Source organism: Dermacentor silvarum, chromosome 7 (genome assembly GCF_013339745.2).
Source record: "Dermacentor silvarum isolate Dsil-2018 chromosome 7, BIME_Dsil_1.4, whole genome shotgun sequence".
In the NCBI taxonomy this organism is placed as follows: Eukaryota; Metazoa; Arthropoda; class Arachnida; order Ixodida; family Ixodidae; genus Dermacentor; species Dermacentor silvarum.
The window spans coordinates 72854816-72873647 of NC_051160.1; the positions used below are offsets into that span (position 1 = coordinate 72854816).

The 18832-nt window shown below is 46.5% G+C and overlaps 1 protein-coding gene across 1 annotated transcript in view; it reads left to right on the forward strand.

Annotated features, from left to right (window-relative positions):
* Positions 1 to 1380: 1380 nt before the first annotated feature.
* The window catches only part of LOC119458957 (oviduct-specific glycoprotein-like), a 33774-nt gene continuing 16322 nt past the window's right edge, over positions 1381 to 18832 (forward strand). Inside the window, exons 1-5 of the mRNA XM_049671530.1 lie at positions 1381 to 1545; positions 6035 to 6217; positions 8556 to 8812; positions 16379 to 16482; positions 18184 to 18301. Coding sequence (XP_049527487.1) covers positions 1470 to 1545; positions 6035 to 6217; positions 8556 to 8812; positions 16379 to 16482; positions 18184 to 18301 — 738 coding nt within the window. The 5' untranslated portion in view covers positions 1381 to 1469. The remainder of the gene's footprint in view (positions 1546 to 6034; positions 6218 to 8555; positions 8813 to 16378; positions 16483 to 18183; positions 18302 to 18832) is intronic.

The window sequence follows — 18832 nt, forward strand, 5'->3', positions numbered from 1 at the left end:
TCAGCTGTAATAACTTGGACATGCAGCAGCACCGGCAACACGCAGAACTGTTGTCGACGCCGTCGGCGTTTTGCCCGCGTTCGCTCAAAATGCGTGCGGCGTTGGTGACTGTTGCCGGAGCCTCTGATACAAATAGGCACTTGGTGCCGCAGCTAAACGTCGCCTCCCTTCCCTCCCCCTCCCCCCCCCCCTCCCCCACGGCCTCTCGCGCGTCGGAAGAAGGCGCGTTTGCTCTACATATATGGTGATTGTAAAGGAGGAAAGAGACGCCTACTTCCCCAGCCCTTAAGCGAGCACGGCGCAGAACGCGCGTTTGTTCTGCGCCGTGCGTTCACTCCCCGTGAAAGCACGCGCCCCTCGCGCCTTTTCACTCGCACATACAGCGTTCGGCGCGCGGCGACTATTTCATCTCCATTGACGTCATACGGAACCTCACGGTGACGGCGACGATGACGGCGACGCCGACGGCAGAAATCTGTATTCGAGTGTCCATATAATTGCTATCGCAATAAAACGTTGCGAGATGAGAAGGTGGTAAAGACTTCTGACGCTGCTCGTCGAGTGTCCCGTTCTGATCTCGTCGAAAACCTCCGAGCCGTCGCCAGAGGCACCGGCGCCGCGCGCGTTCACCAACGTCACCAACAGTCACCAACGCCGCGCGCGTTCGGTGCGAACGCGGGCAAAACGCCGACGGCGTCGACAACAGTTCTGCGCCTTGTTGGTGCTGCTACATGCCCAAGTTTATACAGCTGATAAAACTACTATCTTTACTCCGTATAGCTCTCTACTAATTTGCTATCGCAATTGACGCTTCGCCTTTCGTGTAAAACTGCAACATTTTTTCTTCCACCTCGCGTTTTTTAACCTAACCCAGAGTACCGAGCACGACCACTTTTGAATTTTGTCTTAATTGCCCGGCGGTCACTTATACCAAAATTCCAGCACGTTATTTAGTACACAGCAGTACCAAATCGTAGCCACATAACAATAGAGGCACCCACAAGTATGTAGTAAGGGCAATGAAAATATGAGCACCTGGGTCTCTGAGGTAAAAAAGTTCCTATGCAATCAGCCTGTGATGAATGCGCATGCAATTTAATTTCGCGCCTTTGCCTGGACCTCTGCGCTGTGCAATGCTGATATCGGGTTCACGGTACAAGTACGCTTTTTGTGCAATAGGTTCCTGATAGTAGAAGCGTCGCATAAAAGGTTTATTAAGAAAAGCCACATCGAGAAATTCTTCTCTTGCTTCGCAGAATACGCAACACATTGCGGCTAGATTATCTGACAGCAACGATTTCGTGCGCTTTGTCTTTTGTTCCATTGTTTGCGTGCGATATGCCCGAGCAAGATATCGCAAGCTATTAGCGTGCCAATGGTGATCAAGCCTATCTTCACTGCGCCTGCTTTCGGACATTGGTTTCTAGTCACACTGAGCAGCCTCACGGTTGCCGAGAACACCTTGCGACATGGGGTCGCATCGGTCAGCTGCCATGCTAGCGCTCAGCTTGGCCCTGATCGCCCTGTCCATGGCTGAGACGACCGGTGAGCGAACTAAATTTAATTTGAATACTCATTTGCGGCAGTGCTTCGTAAATTGCAATGTCTTGTAGAACGCGGTGAACAGTAGCTAAACGTGGCCAGCAAAATTATTGGCAATAATACTTTTTTTATAGGACCAGCTTCCTGTACTCAACAAGCAATGCAAGCGGGCTAGTTAGCAGTGATCCATAACTGCGTGTAACACTAACGTTAGAACGAGCTCTTGTTCATTTCATCTATAGTTCGTGTTTTCCCCACTGGTGCTACACCTAGCTTTGGATTCCCGTATTCACCCGTGGTTGTCATAGATAGCAAGAAGAGATCCCACATTCGATATGTGACACTTCGTTGAACTACGGTATCTGCTTGTACAGGCCTAGTCATTGATGCCACGGAATGTCGAGCACCGCTTGCAAATTTTCTCCCAGTCTCTCTTCACTAACCGTCCATCGTTAATAGGGATCACGAGTGTGAGAGTGCGTCGCGCACCATTTCACAATGCAATTGTATGAAAAAGGCTCCTCACTTTACCATTTAAGTAGCGTGTGTGCTTTCTTATCTTGTTCCTATGCCATTTCGTGGTTTCCGTTAGCCGCCTGCTAGCTGGCTGCTCAATACCCGCCTTGGAAGTTGAGGGGCTATGGCGCAGCTCTGCTGAGCTCGAGGTCGCGGTTTCCACCACGATCTTGGCGGCAGCATTCGAATACGGGCAGAATGCAAAACCGCTCGTGCAACGTGCATTAGGTGCACGTTAAAGAACCCCACGTTGTCAAATATTTTCGGGAGTCCCCCACTCTGGCATGCCTCAAAATCAGATTGTAGTTCTGGCACGCAAGACTAAAAAAATTAATTAATTTATTATTTGGCTGCTCCTTGTTCAGAAACGGTTTGGTGACTCTGATGAAGATCTCTCCGGATGAAAATTGCCGTTTCCGTTGCATTCAGGCTCTCTTCTTTAACGTTCACATACTTCAGAAACTCGTACTCTGCATCACTGTTAACGAGAAGAAGAAATAAGCTTCGCAGGATGAACTATGCCCCATAAATAGAAACCCCTATTTTCTGCGTAAGACTCCCAGTGCAGGCTGCTGTGTATGAAAATATAGCCTTAAATGTAAATTGGCCAGTTGCATCTTTGGCGTTCTCGTTGTTGTTCAATAACATTGACAGTATAAGATGTATGACTTCTGAAGAGCTAATTATTACGAAATAATAACTAAGGAACACTAAATAACGGAATATAAATGAATAAAATAGATATATTGTTAACCTTTCACAATGTCTTAGAACAGAATAACTCCACACTATATGGCATAAAATTGAAAATATAGACACATCGTGCGTTACGTACAGTCAGCGCGAAACCTGTCAAGTAATCAGTCATCACGCTGAAATAGATAACAGCAAATGAAATAAAGGCCACTAACGCAAAAAGCTCATCATGACTGAATGCAAACTAACAACATCAAACCTCAGCACAGGATGTCACTGTCACTGAAAAGGCATCGGCATGTTCTAGTGCGATTAAAATGAACTTGCAGTAAATATTAGCTATATTCAGCTGGAAATGAGCTTGTCTGTCCAAAAAATATATGCACTTATCCAACGCAGTGTTGAAACCTAGATGACTCTAAACTTGTTTGAGTTAACGAGTTAGCAGCAGTAGCGGATGACAGAAGCACACCCTCGTCGGCTGCGAATGTTTGCTTTGTGCTGGACGAGGACGAAGGCGATGTAGGACGCTTGCTGTGGGATGAATGTTGTTGAGAGCTGTATTGCACAGACAAGTATGACACATATGTCAGTACATATGAGGCATGCCCTTCTGCCACAGTGGCAGATTCGTTCAGGGCAACTGGCCAAGAGGGGGCACATACTCAATGGGATTTACCCAGCTGGGCACAACCAGTGCCGAAGTTATCTGTTCGGCATCATGCCCAGTGGCACACACTCAGTGATCCGAGTTTTCCGTTCGGCAAGACCAACAGCCAACACTAAACCAGTGACCCAGGTTTTCTATACGTGTATGCTCCCAAATATATCCGGCGAGGGAATGACGACGAACGATAAACTCCGGAGAAGAGGCAATATAACTTTGCGTTAAAAAGAAAAAAAAATGTTGCCTGAACTCATCTCACGATAAACGCCAACGTAATTAGCTATAAAGAGACGTAGCAGCTGCTGCACCGCTGAAAACCTTATTGTCACCACAGACGCAGGAATTGGCAATCTCGCTGCCAGCCGCAATGCCAAGTGAGCCCACGACACAGTCGATCTTGTAATCAACGAACCGCAGTTGTAACTTCGCGGCAATAGGTCTCCATCAAGAGCTGATTTCAAAGTGGAAGTGTTTGCTCGGGAGAGGGTGCTATCACTTGAATATACTAAAGGCTACATTGCATACCCTTTCTGTGACCTTGGCACATCTATTCATTGTCTAAGATTGGGCGCCTATCAGTGTCACATGCGCTGTGCTGAAGTTGTATGTTTAGGCACATGCTTAGTGACACACACCCAGATGCATAAATTATCTACTAGGCCAACCAGCGTCCAGCCGGAAGTTGTTTATTCGGCCGCTTACACAGTGGCCCGCAATTCTCTGCTCGGCAATAAAGCAGCCAGCACATACCTAGAGGCCCAAGCTAGTAGTTAACTTGGGTCACAGGGTGAAAGAGGTTCGATACATATCGCGAGTTCAGTGATTTTCCCCAAGAATGCTAATCATATTAAAGCCATGCAATGCTTTTATAGCTTCTCTTTATTTTTAGAGACAGGACCAGGATATGCGTAAGTTATTTACTAATAAAAAAAAGCCCTAGACCTCAACACCACCCCAAAGCGTCTCGCAACGTTGCTGCAAAATGTGCCGCTGTCGACCAGGTAGTGCTCGAGAACAGTATCAGGGGTGTCACAATTTACGAAGTCTGACGGGGGTCTCTTTCGTATGTGGTACTGAAATGAAGGCGTGCACGTCACTTTGAGATGTCGATGACGTAAGAGTTCGTTGTATCTGGAGTACAGAAGATCTCGCCCGTTCGTCGAACCGCAGGGCTTTATACGCCTCAGTCCCTGAATTGTGTCTTTTGCGTATGATGCAGAAAACGCAGTGCGTACCAATGTATTAAAGATATGCGCCGGAGCAGCCCATTTGCGTACTGCTTGTTAGCTAGCCGTTATTACAATATGACTAACGATCCAGTGCCCGGCGTCTGTTGGCGAAGTATGGCGCGAGGGTCAATTTTAAATAAAAATGGTAGGAAAGTAAATACTTTTTGTGAAAATAGCATTACTTTACTGTCTCAAGGGCTGCTCTGGGGTCATAGTAGGCTACCAAGCGTTGACAGTATGTGCATTTCGCCCTGAATGTCGCAGCCTGTAAAATGCAACATAGTTTTGCTGTTGTGGATGATGTTTTGTGACTGAGATAACAACTTCCCCCTGTTTCATGTGACGGAATATAAAAAAATATTCGCCATACTGAAGTCTGTCGTTGAATATTCTGTGAAGAATAACATCTTGCTCAAATGTAATTGGTTCATGTGGAGGTGCACCAAAGACATTGTTTCCAATAGATGAGTTAAATACTTCTTTTCTGCACCAGGGACTTAAACATGAATGAATGCCTCGTCAGCTGCGATGGAGGATGCTTTGTCTGGTTGCAGGACGAGGTACTTTTGGGGAAAGGAATTCGCTGTGAATAATACTGTGACTTGGAGCGCTGTGAATACACTGACCACACATTTGCATGACATTGCTTTTTAGAAAATAATGCTCACACGACGACAAATAAAAAAGTGGCATTTGCATGCGAAGAGCCTCTTTATGTGGTTCCTTCTTTTCAGCGAGAAGTGTGCTCAACGTTGAACGCGGAACTGCAAGGCATGATCGGAGACCTTTGGCTGTAATTGGTCAGTTGATGTTTGGTACCATGAGATACACTGTGCATAACAGGTCCCGAGTAGCCAATGGCTTGACCAGCAATCGCTTGACCAGCAATCGCGACATTAGAGCTGCCGTCAACGCAGTGCTGCGGGAAATATCTTAATATTCGCAGCAGCTGCTTTCTTGCTGAAAAGTTTGGTAATAATGAGAATTTATGTGACAGCCTAATTATGTCTTTCTATGCCGCAAATAGCCGTGGCACCAACAATTGTGAGCATCGGTACCGGCAGTTGGTTCTGGTTGATGCTAAATATTTTGCATGTTTTTGATAGTGCTGTGCGTGTGCTTAAGTGTTCTTGTCCGTCCCTCTAAGAAATTGACTTGTTTTAAATTCAAATCATCACTGAAGCGCATACTATGGATAACTGCAAAAAATAACGATACTACAATGGCCAGGCATTACATTCATAACCTTGTTTTTGTAACCTAAGAACATTGCCACTGTACTCGTATCCTACACTGGAAAGAGCGACTGAATCGCAAGGCAACTTGGGCGAACGGTGAAACCAGACAAGCAATGGATAATGAAATTCGCCGCCTCGTTTTACAGACACCAATGGCAAGACAGTTGTGTGCTACTGGCAATCGTGGTCACACAAAAGGCCGGCACCCCATACCTACACCGTGGACGACATCCCCGTTCATCTATGCACGCACGTGATCTACTCCTATGCCAAGCTGGACAACCGTGCCAGTAGCCTGTACCTCGACAAAGAATTTGACACTGGAGAAGGTTCGTAAGTGCAGAGTGTGTTTTCTATTCTCGCAAGTTCTCGGGAATAAAAGTGTGCCATGCGAAATTTGCTTTACGAGTAACGAACTGAAGGGTAGTTTACAGCATGAAAGCACAAGTTTATTGTGAACACTGCCGAACGATGATCACTCTATAAAGCTAAGAACTTATTTCTGGACAAAGCACACACGTTTGCAAATTTTAGTCGCCGCAGTGGTTCAGTGGCCATGGTGTTGTGCTGTTGAGCACGAACTCGGGAATTCGGCCCCTGCATTTCGAGGGGGTGGGGGCGTGGAGAAGGAGGTTTGATGCACTAACGCTCATGTACCATGCCTAGCGTGCAATTTAAATATCCAGAAGTGGTCAAATTTAGTACGGAGGCCTCCATTACGGCGTCACTCATCAGCAGCCGTGCCGTTTCGGGACAGGTGACCCCACCCCCCCCCCCTCTCCCCCTTGCTGTTTTTCCTAGATTCATCTGTACCAATGTACTACGAGGCTGCACGGAATATTACTTACGAACGCAGGGCTGAAAAACATTGCCTAAGAGGTCTTGTTCTCGGTTACCGAGCTATAGGAACCATCAGTGCTCGGGAAATGTCTCAAGGCAGCAGCAAATAATGGGCCGCGTGGGTCTTGCTATAATTTTAGAAATTCTTGCATTCTAAAAAAATAAAACATTTGCACTTACTAACAGAAGCAACACTTTATCGGATTTTTGTACACAACCTGTTTCCTCGGGTTTTTCATTTTTTTATTCGAAAGTTTGCCCTCGACATAACACGTTTGGTGCGTGCAAGTTATATGTTTAGTTGCTTAGGTTCAATAAAATCTAACAGGGTATAAGGTTATACTCTTACTTATGGCAGGTTGTTTAGACTCACATAATTTTACTCGCACAACGTGACATTGCTAAGCTTTGACCGGCGTAAACATCCGAATTTGTCTTTCCGAATCTTCATTTGTTCTTGGTAAGCGCTATTTTAGTGGTTAGAATTAACGTCAAAGTCACGTTTAATTTATATTCTTCTCATGTTAGGTGCTTGTAACCCTTGCACGCAAGTTGCACTTGTTTTATACTCAGGCGATACTTATCGAGGGCTATCTTAGCAGTGAGAAACCATTTTACTGGCGGCATTCTTGTAGTATTTTATTTCTACCTTCTGAATCGTGCTTCTACATAAATTTGTGTTTTAGCAGGGCCTTCCACATCCGGTTGTCTCTTGACATCAACATTACAGTTTGACCTCATCTTAAACATAAAGGCCATATTGCGGGTCTCCATTGGAGCAATGTGTTTGTGAAGGCAAAAAAAAAAAAAAAATCAACCGGCCGTGTTGTTCACATCATTTGCAATGAGAACGGGCAATGGGACAGCTCACTACACTATTTGTGACATATTTACCTTGTATTTCTATTAAAGTACCATGGTAACAGACTTAGCACATACAAAGCATAAAATTGCCAGATTAAAATCTTAGGTACACATATTAAGCGCACGTGTATCTGTGAGAGACGGAGGCCGACCGAGCGCCTTATTCTCAAAAGGCTGCAAGCGACGAAACGTGAATGCAAAGATAAAGCACAATGGGGGCAATTAGGTAGTGGTGAAACCAATGAAGACCGCACTTGGCCCTCAGTGTTAAATGTTTTAAAGCTCTAAAACAAACAAAAAACAACATTATGCACTATATCTCGTCACCCCAGTGACCAAACGCAGATTTCCTGACATTTTGTGGCCCGCAAGGTAGTGGAAAGTGAAATAGAATACTGAATTACGCAGATCTCATAAAGTTTAGAGCTCAAAGCTATGCGAAGCATTTTGTGGATAGCTGTCTACGTAACCCCCTTTGAAGTGGACGCAAAAAGTGGTCAGATGGCACCACATGTCAGTGCAAAGCAAAATATTGTGTTCATGATGCGAGTGTCCGTTTGACGACGAGACAACGGCTCGATGATGACAGTGTGACGGTAATGCCTACGGTAATTGCGCGGACCAAGACGGGGATGTCAATGGATTGACGACGATGACACTTATATGACAGTGACAGCTACGACGACGACGACACGACTACTGCACGACGACGGCTGCATGACGGCGGCCCATCCTGAAGGCTGTGCGCTGGGATATTGTGTGTCTTTCTCTTTTTGTCGCTTTTTTTCGGTGTCATAAAAATTCGACTGTCGTAACATTTCGTTCAATTTGAGGCTTGCTTGCTGTTTTGCATTGTGGTGATTTTATATATGGTCTCCTATTTCATCTACCTTTCCTGGCTAGAGTATGTAAGGTGTTCCGGACTTCATAAGCAACATGATGAACTGTGAAGTATGTTTGCAGGTGGATACATTCGATTTCTAGGCCTAAAAAAGAGAAACCCCAAAGTGAAGCTCCTACTTGCCCTGGGAGACCGGTACGGCAACGACAGTGCCACCTGGTACGAAGCCGTCCACGACCCGACCAGAAGGTACCGCGTCGTGACCATGCTCTACAGGCTGCTGAGGGAGTATAACTTTGACGGCGTCCACATCAACTGGGAGATTGCCAACGGTATTGAGGGCAGCGGCACCGACAATGCATTTGTCAAGTTTGCTTGGGTAAGGCATTTAGAGGGACCTAATCTATTGCTTTCTTTCACGATGGCACAACACAGTGGCTAGAATATACGAAGTTATGGGGTAGCTATTTCCTAATAAAAAAGCTATTCAGTATAATCCTTAATATGTATGCTTCTAGGGGTAGGTTTCTTACACATATGAATACTCTGACCTTTGTCCTAGCAAGGGTCAGAGCGAGGGCCTGACCTAGCAGCGCGAAACATTTTTGACATCCTGGATACTACAGCGACGCTCGTACAATTCCCGCAACACTACTCGCACTGTTTGTTGCACCTTAACATGACAAAAGGCCACTCTTGAGAACCCATTGATGAAACACTTCCTTTGTATGAACGAAGGCAGCACCATTTTTAACATGCGGTAACTGGAAAGAAAGCTAACGTTATGACGCAAGGAAAACTAGAAAAACTTTTGCTAACTTTATGACGCAATTAAAAGCTAGTGGAAGCAGATAAAATCAATTTTAGGCAATTCATCAGTGTATGCAGGGTGTCCCAACTGTCATGCACCAAGATTTAAAAATATGCAAATGCCACGTAATAGGACAGAACCAAGGTAATGTTGTTTGCCGTCGCTTGGAGCTACTCAGATTATGTTTTTCAAATTCCGCCAAATTAGATAATTAGTCCTAATTATTTGGCCAACTTCTAAAATATTACAACTAGATGAAAAGTGGTACTGAGAAAATTGTAGAGCAACATGAGAAACTCCTGATACCGCTTTCTGTTGTTCAATACGTGTTACGTAAAAGTGTTTTTCCGAGCGTGCAAGAAGCCCGCCAATACGCGGAATAGTGCCGCGCGATTGGCCGCTCGAGGCACTTTAGAAACGCGTCATCATACGTCAACTGGGCTCCTCTCTCGTGCCTGTTTCCGGACACGTTGCGCCATCCAGTGGCGCTTCCGAGAGGTGCCCACGTGGCCTCCGAAACTAGAAGCGTGGCACACCGGTGCCTGACAGCGCTGACAAATGTTTTCTCACTTTCCGCACACCCAGTGGCACATAGTGCATTCATGGCGCAGCCTGCTGAAGCGCCGGGTCGCTGTTCTTGGGGAACCCTTTTCAGGCAGGTTTCATTCCTCCCAGCATCAGAGAAACTTACAGCATCTTTTTCGTCATTGTAGAGCGACCGATTCCCAGTGGTATTTACCTGGTTACCCCGGCACCCACCTACTGGCACGTACCCAGCGACCCAAGTTGGCGTCAAAGAGGTTCATTGGCGACCAGCACTGACCGAGTGGTACATAGCTAGTGCTCCAACTAGACGTCAAGGAGTTTCACTGAAAAGCGGTACCTACCCAATCCAGCTTCTACAGTGACCTATGTCGGCGTGAAAGGGTTTAGTCGAAGAATGGCACATACGTACGCGTTGCCACATAATCAGTCAAGCAAGTTGTTCCTATGGCTGGGCTCAAAGCTTGTTCCCTCAGGACAACAGCCCTATGCGCTACTCATTCGACCGTGAAGTGAACCGTGTAGGTGGCTAGAGACAAATATACATAGATTCAAAGTCAGCCTCCAGAAAGTGCACGAATAAACCTAAGAATGCTCACACAATAATATCCTTATCCGAATGCACTCTTTTTTTTTGAAGCGCTTATCAGCAAGGCGCCGAGGACGCTCACCTTGAATTACTTTTATTCATTCTGTTGTCCGAGTGACTGACTCGGTGACTGATAAGTTACCATAATAGCGTAGCTAAGTGGGTATACCTTCTGGTATATATAGCTTTGACTGCTCTGGCTGCTTGTGCATATCACAGGACAATCAGTATCTTGCATGTTCAGATGAAGCGATGGGTGCGAGTGACAGCTAAAATAGCAGATGTACAATTTCATCGATACTGAAAGCTATATTATCGACAGACCGCTATGCACATAACAAACGTTCCGACGGACTACAGAGTACTGAGGTGGTAAGAGCTGTCTGCTGTTACAAGCAAACAGAAGAAAAATAAGTACGCGCAGCTACGTATCGCTTCATATGAGGATTCACTAGCACGCACACCGACACTCAGCATTTGCACACCGCTCTGAAGGAAGCTGAAATACAACCGTGTATATATTGTTACGTGTAGCTGATGCCCAAGGCTATCTAGAATTAATTCACAGGGAAGATAACGGAGGCTAAAATGGAGACGCTATATATAAAGCGGGAACAGGTCGTCGTCCTTCTGAGTGCAGCCTCAGGGTGGCGGCTATTCCGTATCATCACCCCTGGCTGTAGAATCACCGTCCCGCTGCTTAAGCTACACATCTGCGGTGAAAGGTGTATGGTATGGCCTTAGTCTCGCCACGTGAGCGATGTCACTTGCAGCTGACGATGACGCTGAGAGGTCGGCGGGGATTTCATACGTGACATCGGTCACTTGTTGCACCACACGGTATGGGTCAGTGTAGCGCGACAGCAGCTCTTCGGAAAGGCCCACAAGGCGGATGGGTGATCAGAGAAGTACCAGCGAACCCGGAGAAAAGTGCACGTCGCGATGGTGGCCATCATAGAGGCGTCTCTGGAGCTCGTTTGAAGCCTCGAGATGGGTGCGGGTGAGCTGGCGCACGTGGTCGGCGTGTGCGATCGCGTCGTGGGCATATGCAGTGACTGAACGTGCGGGCGAGGGCACCAAAGTATCCAAGGGCAACGCGGTTTCTCGGCCATATAAGAGATAGCATGGTGAATAGCCGGCGGTGTCGTGAAGCAATGAATTATACGCGAACATCACATATGGTAATAGAATATCCCAGTCATGGCGACCTGCTGCAACGTACTGCAAAAGCATGTCGCTGATGGTACGGTTGAGGCGCTCCGTGAGGCCGTTGGTATGTGGGTGGTAGGGCGGGCTGAACTGATTCTTTGTCGAGCAGGAACACATGATGTCCTCGACAACTGCCGAGAGAAAGCTATGGCCACGGTCAGCGAGTAATTGGCGTGTAGTACCGTGCACTAAAATGGTGTCGTAGAGAAGAAGGTCAGTGACGTGAGTAGCACAACTTGTTGGGAGGGCTCTGGTGATTGCCTACCGCGTAGCGTAATCAGTAGCGACGGCGACGCATTTATTTCCGGAGCCCGAGAGAGGAAATGGTCCAAGAAGGTCTAGACCGAGACGTAAAAAGGGTTCGGGCGGGATGTCGATTGGCTGGAGACATCCAGCTGGAAGTGTGGAGGGCTTCTTCAGGGCTCACAAGCGGCTACGTAGTGCCGCACGGAGCGAGCGAGACCCGACCAAAAGAATCGTATTATATCTGCGTACATGGTAGTATGTGCGCGAGATGCCCAACCAAGCGTCCCAGCCAAGAGAGCGTCGTGAAGTTGGTGGAGGACAGTCGAACGCAGGTGTGATGGAATGACGAGCAGAAGGTCAGGGTCGTGGGGATCGATATTGCGGCGGTCTAATGTCTCCTCCTTGAGGAGAAACACCTGGAGAGAGGGGTCATCAGGCGTTGACTCCAGATGGTCGATGAGGACTCGTAGCGAAGGATCGTGGCGTTGCTCGTTGTCGATTTGAAGCAGCTGGGACACAGAGAAAACGAAAGCGATGGCGTCCGCATCAGCCGGTCCGTCGACGGGGTAGCGGGACAAACAATCGGCATCTTGGTACAAGCGTCCCGTCTTATATACTACGGAGAAGGTATATTCTTGCAGGCGTTAAGCCTAGCGAGCGAGTCGTCCCATGGGGTCCTTGAGCGAGGATAGCCAGCAGAGAGCATGGTGATCACTGATGACACAGAATGGGCGTCCGTACAAGTATGGAAGAAACTTGGCACTCTCGCTCTGTGATTGAATAATTGCGCTCGGCGGGTGATAGAAGTAGGCTGGCATAGGCTATACGAGTAATGCGATCATGTCCACGTTGGCGTTATACTAACACTGCTCCTATTCCGTGACCACTGGCATCAGTTCGAACTTCTGTTCAGGCAGATGGGTCAAAGGGGGCCAGGATTGGAGGCGTGGTAAGGAGAGTAGTGAGCTGCGAAAAAGATGCCGCATGGTCAGGACCCCAAGAAAACGGGACGTATTTCTTCAAGAGGTCGGTAAGGGGACGTGCGATAGTCGCAAAACATTTACAAAGCGTCGGAAATAAGAGCACAGTCCTACGAAACAACGAGCTTCCTTGGTAGACTTCAGAAGAGGAAAGTTCTTAACGGTGCGAATTTTGTCCGGATCAGGTGGCACGCCTCTGACATCCACGAGGTGTCCAAGGATGGTGATTTGCCTGCGAGCGAAGTGACATTTTGATCAGTTCAACTGGAGACCAGCCCAGCGGAACTGGTCAAGAATCGCTGAAAGGCGGTCTAGGTGCGTGTCGAATGTGGGCGAATAAACGATGAGGTCGTCCAGATAGCACAAACAGGTCGACCACTTGAACCCCTGAAGCAAAGAGTTCATCATTCGTTCGAAGGTAGTGGGCGCGTTACAGAGACCGAAAGGCATCACCTTGAACTGATAAAGACCATTAGGGGTAACAAATGCAGTCTTCTCTCGGTCTATGTCATCGACGGATATCTGCCAGTAGCCGGACCGTAAGTCGATAAATGAAAAAATAGGTGGTACCGTACAGGCAGTCTAGAGCGTCATCAATACGTGGCAAAGGGTAAGCGTCCTTTTTTTGTTCACGTGGAGATAATATACACAAAAGCGTCACGTTCCATCCTTCTTTTTGACACGTACGACGGGAGAAGCTCAGGGACTACAGGAAGGCTCGATAATGTCCTTTTCAAGCATATTTTTTACTACCTGTTGGATAACAGCTCGATCCGACGCAGAAACACGATTTGGACGTTGGTGAATAGGATTCGCATCGCCAGTATTAATGCTATAGGTCACGACGGACGTTTGACCTAAGGGTCGATTGTCAAAGTGAAAAATGTCGCGATAGCCTTCAAGAACGCGGCAGAGGGCTTCAGGTTGAGCACGTGTAAGGTCTGAGGAAACCATCTTCTCAATGTTGACGTCACTGCCGTGAGATGACGTCATGGTATGGGTTGAGCTGTAACAATCTTTGACTGTGAATGGCTCGACCTCATAATCCTGCAGAGCGCTAATTATAGCCAATGAGATCCCCTGAGGCAGAACTTGAGTGGTTAGTGCGAAATTGACAAGGGGAAGGCAGGTGCGGTTGCCAGTAATTGTTAGCACAGTGTGCGGCACGGTAGCACCATGTGTAAGTATAACGGCCGGAATTGGCGCGACTACATAATTGCCGTCAGGTACAGCTGGTGAGGAAAACAAGTCGACTTGTGTCACAGAGTGAGGCGGTAGGCGAATAAAATCCATGCAGCTCAAATGGCTTGGAGGCGGGTCCACAGGGTCGGCAAGAAGAGGCAAGTCAAGGCGAAGTGAGCGGGCCTAACAGTCAATGAGGGCAGAATGACTGGCGAGGAAATCCAGACCAAGAATGAGTTCGTGAGGGCAATGCTCGATGACGGTGAAGAGAACGGCGCTGTGTCTCTCAGCAATAGTTAATCGGGCAGAGCACATGCCAACAATAGCGACAGTCTCTTCGTCGGCGACTCGTACAGCTCGGTTCGGGGCAGGCGTCGGAACTTTCTTGAGCCGACGGCGAAGAGCAGCACTCATAATGGACACATGCGCCCCGTTGTCAATCATCGCGCACACAGGAACATTGTCGACGAGAACGTTGCGTTCCTGGCTGCTATTTGACATTTGAGAACGACCACACACGCATGTTGCCTTTCACGGGTGGTTTTCTCTTCATGAAACTAATGCGAAACCGTCCTCAACAGCTTGGCTATAAAAAGTACAATGTAAGTAGGCTCGCTCTTCCACAGACCGAAAGTAATGCCCTCAAACATTTTCTAAAAAAAAGAACAATTCAAGTGTTCCATGCAGACTGAATGTGTTTAAAGACAGAAAGTGAAAAGGGATTGGCATTCACAGGCTTAATCTTCATTGAGGACGGTAACACGAGTGCGACAATTGGGGGTGAACCAGTTCCAATTCAAGTTCGCTCCTCTGAATCACTGCAGTGTCGTCACTTGTGTGGCATTAGAGGCAAATATCTGTGCAGTCAGGTGAAGCGCCTGACACAAGTGATCCGCTACAGTAGCGCAATGGTTGCACAATGGCTGAAAATATTTAAACCTCCTACTTAAATAGATGTCGTTTAGCTGGATACGTTTTAACCGAGACAATCCCCCACCTGCGCTACTTTCCACGAAAATATTAACAAAAAAAATTCGGGCTACGCTACTGGTCCGGACAGATGATTTTAAGCGACTCCACACGATCAAGTGTGTCATATTGTTCACGTAAGAGAACGGTAAATATCCCTGTGAAGTAGCTCCCTTCATGTCGGCGATGTAGCGCCGTGGTTCTTCTGTGTTCGTGAATAAGTATTCTGGGCAAGGACAACTGCAGTTGACACTTATGTAATGCGAAACATCGTGAAGCTGTCGCTAGGTAAGTGTTTCTTGTTGTTGGTGTCATATCCGGAGACCTAAGCTGGCGTCAAAAGGTTCGTTGAAGGGTGGCACATACGCCGATACACATGTCAAATGGCCCCAGGAGCCCATACCTATAGCTATAGTGGCACATGCGCAAGTTGTCATAACAGGTTCATTGAGAGAGAGAGATAGAAAGATAAAGGAAAGACAGGGAGGTTAACCAGAGATTATCTCCGGTTGGCTACCCTGTACTGGGGGAAGGGTAAGTGGATGCGACAGGTGAGAGAGAGAAAAATAAGTAAAACAAAGGGAAAAGAGGGGCACATACCCGTGCACCTAGTGCGACACACTGAGTATACAGACTTTCAGCTGTTCTATATCTATGAGTCTATTGTACATGTGCTGTGTTACTTCCCCCAGTACGTGGAAGAGCGACAGAAGTTGAATAACAATCTGGCACGCCTCGACAGCCCACCTTTATCGGAGGACGTTATGTTAGGCCCTTGGCCTGTACTGTACTGGATTGTACACTTTGAGTAGACCTAATTGCTTAGCGGACCTAATATGTTTGACATCCTCCTTCTGTCGTCAACTTCACCTATCATGGTGTTCTTTCTTTCGCTCTTGTTCTTCTCTCGTGTTCTTTCTTTCCCGGCCCAGTACAAAGTAGCTGACTGGAAGAATGTGCACTAGGCCGACCTATCTGCATTTCGTGCCATGAAACTTTTCTCTCTATCTCTTGCTTCAGTGGATGCATACATGGGAAGAAAGAAGCGGCAGGATGACCATTCCAGTCGATAAGTAGTGTACTGAATCAAATGCTGTGCCTCTACACAAAGAGGTGAACGAGTAACTTCAGTGTGAAACTAGTCGAAAATTCAGCTAATATTTTATCGCAGGCTCACGCGTTCTGCTACTAGCCAGACTGTGCATTTGAAATACTTTAGTATTAGTGCTTTCGTATTTCAGCATTAGAGCTTGCCAGCCCTAATGCCAATAAAAGAGAGGGATTAAAAATATTGAAAAGAGCTGTTGGGTGCCAGGTTTCCGGCACGCGGTCATTCCAGTGTAGGCTTATTTTATGGACCCAATGAAATGGCCTACACCTTCATATGTTGAACTACGTGAATTTTTGTTTTTGCAGCAAATACGAATGACGTTCAAGCGACACTCCAATTTCATTATGAGCTGCGTCATCGTTCTGCCAAGACAGAAAGACGTCTACACGTTCCTACACGAGCTCGTACCGTGAGTACAAAGAAGCATTTATTCGATAAGGGCAGCAATTGCTGCAAGGTTGCGGTTCCAGTAAGATGGAATTTGAACCGCGGATATCACAACTTTTCTTCGTAACGCCGTGTTCTTGGTTGATCACCTCCTGGTATACTCTCAGTTCTGAGATAATTCAGGGCGGTGCCCTACCGGAGCGACCAGCATCCTGTACGGTGGCTCAGGCCGAGAGCGTGCGTTGAAACCGTAGAACCGACAATGCGGCTCCGCTACTCTTCGGCGCCAGATCGACAGCGGTCAGCTACCGGCTTTTGAAGGTGGTCTTCTACCTGCGTATGAGCCTGCCACAGTTCTGCTTTTCTTTGGCTGTCGGACAAGAACCGGCGTTTTCAGCATGACAACATGCCTGGCGGCGAGAGCGTGACAACGAGTAGAGCTGTATTTACGAAAACTGAAAGTGCTGGCTAGTCCATTAAACATATCATTGTTTGAAGAAAGATCAATGGCTGCTGTGTACTCGTAATGAGCTGCAGGCATGTGATGCTCCCAACAATTGTCATGTTGTAGTGAAAATGTGCTTACCTTTGCCTTCCTCTAAATTGTTCCTCGAGATGTGTGGCAAGATTACAGCTAAGGCATTTGGTATTGATGAGTGGCCTCATTTTAGGTTTAGGTCGGATTTCCCTTAAATATGTATGTGAAATACATGCGAGACCTATGTTAAGAAAAGATAGAAACAAAGGGAGGAAAGAAAGGCTAAGGGCCGGCTTGTTGCCCTGTAGTCGTGGAAGGGCATAAATGGACTGCAAGATAAGAGAGCACGAGAAAACGATAAAAAAAGCTTGCGCACATCACTTCGAGATAACGCGCCATATACTGCAATACCTGTCCATTGTCTGTATGCCCTCGAGGACGCGAATAAAACGCCTTGCGCAGACGCCACTGTGAAGCAATTTCCGGAAACGCTTTCCTTCGACATCGAGCGTTTAACCTGTCAGGCTAGCGCAGTAGTGTGTTCATAAGATGACTGTGTAATTTAGCTCGAAACTTACGGAACTTTATGCAAAAGTCAAACCTACTTGCTGTTGTATAGCGGTAGGTTGACTTTGGTCAACAGACTTTTTACGGGATTTGAGCAATACTGCTAAAACAGGAATTGCAAAACAACACCAGATCCGATTTTAAAAGCACCACGCCAAAGTGAAAATAAGCCCTCAACTTCGCCATTACCGTTCAACCTACGGTTGGCATTCAAGCTGTAGCGACTCTGAAAGCAGGGCCCCATTTCCCTATGAACGCTCTTGTTCACCGTACTTTATCATTCGCTGGGTACAAGCTGGCTATAAGTCGTCACCTATAAAATAGGATCAGTCAAACTGATCAGACATCAGTACGTAATGGTGTCTAAACGTACATGTGCACTTCTCGTACAGTATAATATCTTGATTAATTAGCACCAATAAAGAAACTAACGACACAGTATCTTTCGGACACCTTCGACAACGTGAGTTCAACAATGTCGAATTTGTTGGTCAATTCTACAGCACTCTCCGTGTGTCTCTAATATTTCGGAAAGCGCAAGAACTCCTAAAGTCTGTTTTGAAACTATTACAATGTCCCTGTTAGAGCTTGTCATTGCGTATTTTTCGCTGTGCCAATAATTTTGGAAACATTGGAGGATTCTCTTCTTGATATTACAATAACATGCCATTGTTGCAGGTATGTTGATTTTTTCCACGCAAGTGCTCGCAACGTATCAACTGGCCTCATCAGCACGTCTAATAGCGCACGCAAGAGCAAAGGTGCATTGTTGACGCCTTTGTCCCCGGCAGACATCGTAAGATAACTTGCCTCATTTTTTTTCAGAGAATGAGTTGTGGTTGCTATGTTCTGTTACAGAGTGCTTAAGAGTATTGGTAAAACATGCATGAAGATTTTTTAGAACTCTCTCAAATCTGTATTTGATTGCCAGCTTTCGAAATTTGTTACTTCCCCGCTTCTCTATATTGTTTGTCTCCCAAAGCTTAACGAATGTGTTAATTTTACTGAACGACAAGTGCCGTACACTACACGTGAGCCACATATCTTTAATAGTCGTATTGTTGAAAGACAGGTTATATCTTAAGTTTTCAATGCAATTAGCATTATTTTCCTACTTCGGGCGTTTTATGCCTATCTATCTATCTATCTATCTATCTATCTATCTATCTATCTATCTATCTATCTATCTATCTATCTATCTATCTATCTATCTATCTATCTATCTATCTATCTATCTATCTATCTATCTATCTATCTATCTATCTATCTATCTATCTATCTATCTATCTATCTATCTATCTTACGCCGACCCAGTGACCAGCGTAAG